At 35.9% G+C, this 3,673-nt stretch overlaps 1 protein-coding gene across 1 annotated transcript in view; it reads left to right on the forward strand.

Moving 5' to 3' along the window:
* Positions 1–1,969, forward strand: part of LOC106534479 (cytochrome P450 2K1) — a 6,751-nt gene extending 4,782 nt beyond the window's left edge. Inside the window, exons 4-7 of the mRNA XM_014031134.1 lie at positions 825–985; positions 1,117–1,299; positions 1,432–1,573; positions 1,686–1,969. Of these exons, the coding sequence (XP_013886588.1) occupies positions 825–985; positions 1,117–1,299; positions 1,432–1,573; positions 1,686–1,888 (689 nt within the window). The 3' untranslated portion in view covers positions 1,889–1,969. The remainder of the gene's footprint in view (positions 1–824; positions 986–1,116; positions 1,300–1,431; positions 1,574–1,685) is intronic.
* The last annotated feature ends 1,704 nt before the right edge of the window (positions 1,970–3,673 follow it).

The following is a 3,673-nucleotide window of genomic DNA, read 5'->3' on the forward strand; positions in this document are numbered from 1 at the left end:
ACGAAGGCCAAGGGCGGGGGCGTACAGGGCTCTTTATACATTTTCCACAGATGTACATACTGTAAATCTTGTCACGGTATACCTCAAGCGTTCTTCTTTCCTAATATGGTGATATGTGCCGAGCTCTGAAGCTGGAGGCTCAAGGGGCCTCACATCCGTGCATTCCTGAGACAAACCCCCCCCACTCTTAGTTAGACACTACACCTTCAAGGCCAAATAATATTTTAACGTCAATTCAAAAATACCCCAAAACTGAACATTAAAACTATTTTAGATGGATCTGTGAATACAGACACTACTTTTATACCGTGCCTCTACTCATTTGGTCCTTGCTCCTCAGCATTGGTGACCTTTGCTTAGACTCACCTTTCCRGAAGAGGTCTCTCCTCTCTCACTCTCTGTGCTCCTCTGCCCTGACTCCTACAGGTCAACAGGGATGGTGAAGTAATTATTATTAGTCTATTGTTTATCTATTACTGAGCCTTCATGCTGCACTTAGCTGGCTCTGTGTGTAAACTTGCTTGCATGTTGCAATTAAGGTTGCAGGAAAAACGTGGACTGGATAACGATGCACCAAAGAGGATCTCTACCTTACACTATAAATTAAAGGGAAACTGACAGATTTATGATCATATATTTTAGTTAATAATGAAATATTAAAGTTATTTATTATGACCACATCATATTGAATTTTTGTAAAAAATAATTTTACACCAAAATAATTTAGTTTTTTAAAAACATTTTAAGGGGGCTCCAGCCCCTCTAAAATAGGCCTAGTGACGCCACTGGAGTTTTGATATTTTTTCTGTTTTTTTTTTTTGCAGGTGAAGCTTTTGAAATAACCCAGCTAACAAACTATGCTGTTTCCAATATAATCTGCTCCATGGTTTATGGCAGCAGATTTGAATACAACGATCCAGAATTTCAAACAATTGTAACCCGAACATCCAGAGGCCTCAATCTTTTAGGCTCCCCTGCAGTGTGGGTAATGTTTTACTCTTTAAACAATAAAACTTTGTAAACATTCAGCAGACTAAACACAAAAAACAAAAACTTTTATTTGAAAAGTGGCAGAGTTGAGATATTTTGAATGTGCTGATTTGTGTCCATCAACAGGTGTACAACTTGTTCCCAAGCATCGGCAAACTGCTGYTTTCTGACAGGAAGAAACTGAGAGATATATTTAAAGAAAACAAACAACATCATTTAATGCTTCTGAATCGTTTAAGAGAGACCCTGAATCCTCAGATGTGCAGAAGTGTAGCAGATGTCTTCATGGTCCGACAGCAGCAGCTAAAGGTGAGACACCTTGTTACCTGTCTGAGATTTTATAACTGAGAGGAAATTCAAATATCAAGCTTATCGTTTAAAGAGGTAGAGTATAAAGAACATTCCAGTTTCTATTATCTAACATCTGAGCTTCACTTACAGGAGTCTGAGATCTCCAACAGTCACTACAACAACACAAACCTGCTGCTGACCATCATGAACCTGTTTGCTGCCGGTACTGACACAACATCAAGCACACTCCAGTGGGCTCTTCTCTTTATGATCAAGTATCCAAAAATACAAGGTGAGAATTCAGGTAGTTTATAAACATATATGATAATGCATCTTGTTTTATCATATGAGACTCTGCAGAGAGAATCATTGTCATAAACACTTTATATTCTGTGATCTTCCAGCCAAGGTCCAAGAGGAGCTGAGCAGAGTTCTGGGAGGTCGTCAGGTTCAGGTCCAGGACAGACAGAACCTGCCTTTTACCAACGCCGTCCTCCACGAGACACAGAGACTAGCAAACATCTTTCCTTTGGCTTTGATGCACAGAACGAGCCAARATGTCGTCTTCCAGGGTCATTTTATCGAAAAGGTCAAMCTTTTTTTTTAAACATATACCATCMTAATCAWATAAACCAGGRGTTCTTGACCTTTTTGACCTCAGGGCCCAATTTGTTGAACATAAAGTGACACGAGGCCCAGTCAGACATTACCAATGTATGGATCAAAATGATAATTATTCTAAATCTTAGTTTAATTTTTATTGTATTTACATTATAACNTTTTAGAGTTGATTTAATGTTTCTGTTGACAGATGTGTGCTAACATTTGCTGTTCAGACTCAAAGTAGGCGTTTCTCAAGCATAAACACTGTTTGGCTAGTTGTATTTGCTCTGTTTTTCGAAAAGTTTGGCTCTTCTCTTCCGTTTTTCTTTCACTTTTGACTTTAACTACTTTCACATTAATTTTAACAACCAAAACATATTTTTGAAACTGCAATGTATGGTTAAAAACAAGCATTTAGTTCTCCCTATTTCCAAATGTCTCAAAAAAAAAAACACTTCTTACTGTTGTTGCTCTTATTTTGAAATGTAACTTGGAGCTGAAATAATGAATCTGGACAACGGGTCCAACACTGTCGGCGTCTTTATTTAAACATATAATGCTGCGTTCCAGTAGTCCTGGGAAGTGGTAATTTAAATGTTCCCATTGGTAGATTTAAACTGGAACGCCCCCTCCAGTGGTAATATTCCATTCATATAGTGGAAGAAAATGAAACTGCCCCCAGTTTCGATTTCAAGATGGCGGCTACTYGCAGCTTTAGAAAGTTAACTCMGTAACTTTTACWATTAATTATCTTTTTTACTTTTTTGTGCATGTTTAATCACTTGCAGAAGTAGTGTGTTTTCTGCGCAATAATGCACGTGTTAAAATYATTGTTTATTTGGATGATGTTAGAGTACAGCTCTCTTTTCCTCATCGTTTACATTGTAGCAGTGTTGTAGAGCTAGGTTTGCGGCAACAATACCATGGCCTGTCGGCTAACTGGAATGCAGTTCCATGTGGTTTGTTGGGAAATGACGTCACTACCATTTACCAGTTCCCAGAATACCATGTAAACAGAATGCAACATAACACCAGCAGCTAACATAATCTGCCAGCTGTTATTATTCCCAAGTCTTCTAATTACCACTGTACCAACAGGAACTTTGTGAAACTAAAAATAATGAAAATAAAAATGAAAGTTTGATGCTAGGGTAGAAAAGTAAGCTAATAATTAGGACTGTCAAATGATTTAAAATTTTAATCTATTAATTCCAAGGTAGCTGTGAATTAATCACGATTAATCACGATTAATCTTCAACTTAATATAAAAGTTTTTTGCATATTGGTAAAATAAATTACTTGAGTTATTACTACTATATACTACTACTATAGTACTACATGAGAATTGAAAGAGAGATACTAAGGTCACAGTTGTCAGCAAAACATAAATAAATAAAATAAAATAAATCATAAGAAGACAAAAAACTATACATAATGTGTTACACATGGAGTTTTTTATATTATTTATTTAACCTTTATTTAAATTGTTTGAGAAACACTTCTCATTTACAAATATGACCTGGCATGCACTGAGTGCACACAAACCTACATATTCAGCCAGAGGAAAGTGATTGTAAAATTTAATTGCGATTAAAATTTTTAATCTATGCCCATGCAGCTCTAAAATTAATCAGAGTTAACTCGATTAATTTCACAGCCCTAATTGAAATATTAAAATTAATAAATAGAAAGCGTTAAGTGGTAATTCTTTTTAAAGTTATGCAAATATTTAAAATGAGATTTTTTAGCATTAGGTTTAACCCTTTTTGATTCAGAATAGTATTTTCTT

Source organism: Austrofundulus limnaeus, unplaced genomic scaffold (genome assembly GCF_001266775.1).
Source record: "Austrofundulus limnaeus strain Quisiro unplaced genomic scaffold, Austrofundulus_limnaeus-1.0 Scaffold1185, whole genome shotgun sequence".
NCBI classification, from domain to species: Eukaryota; Metazoa; Chordata; class Actinopteri; order Cyprinodontiformes; family Rivulidae; genus Austrofundulus; species Austrofundulus limnaeus.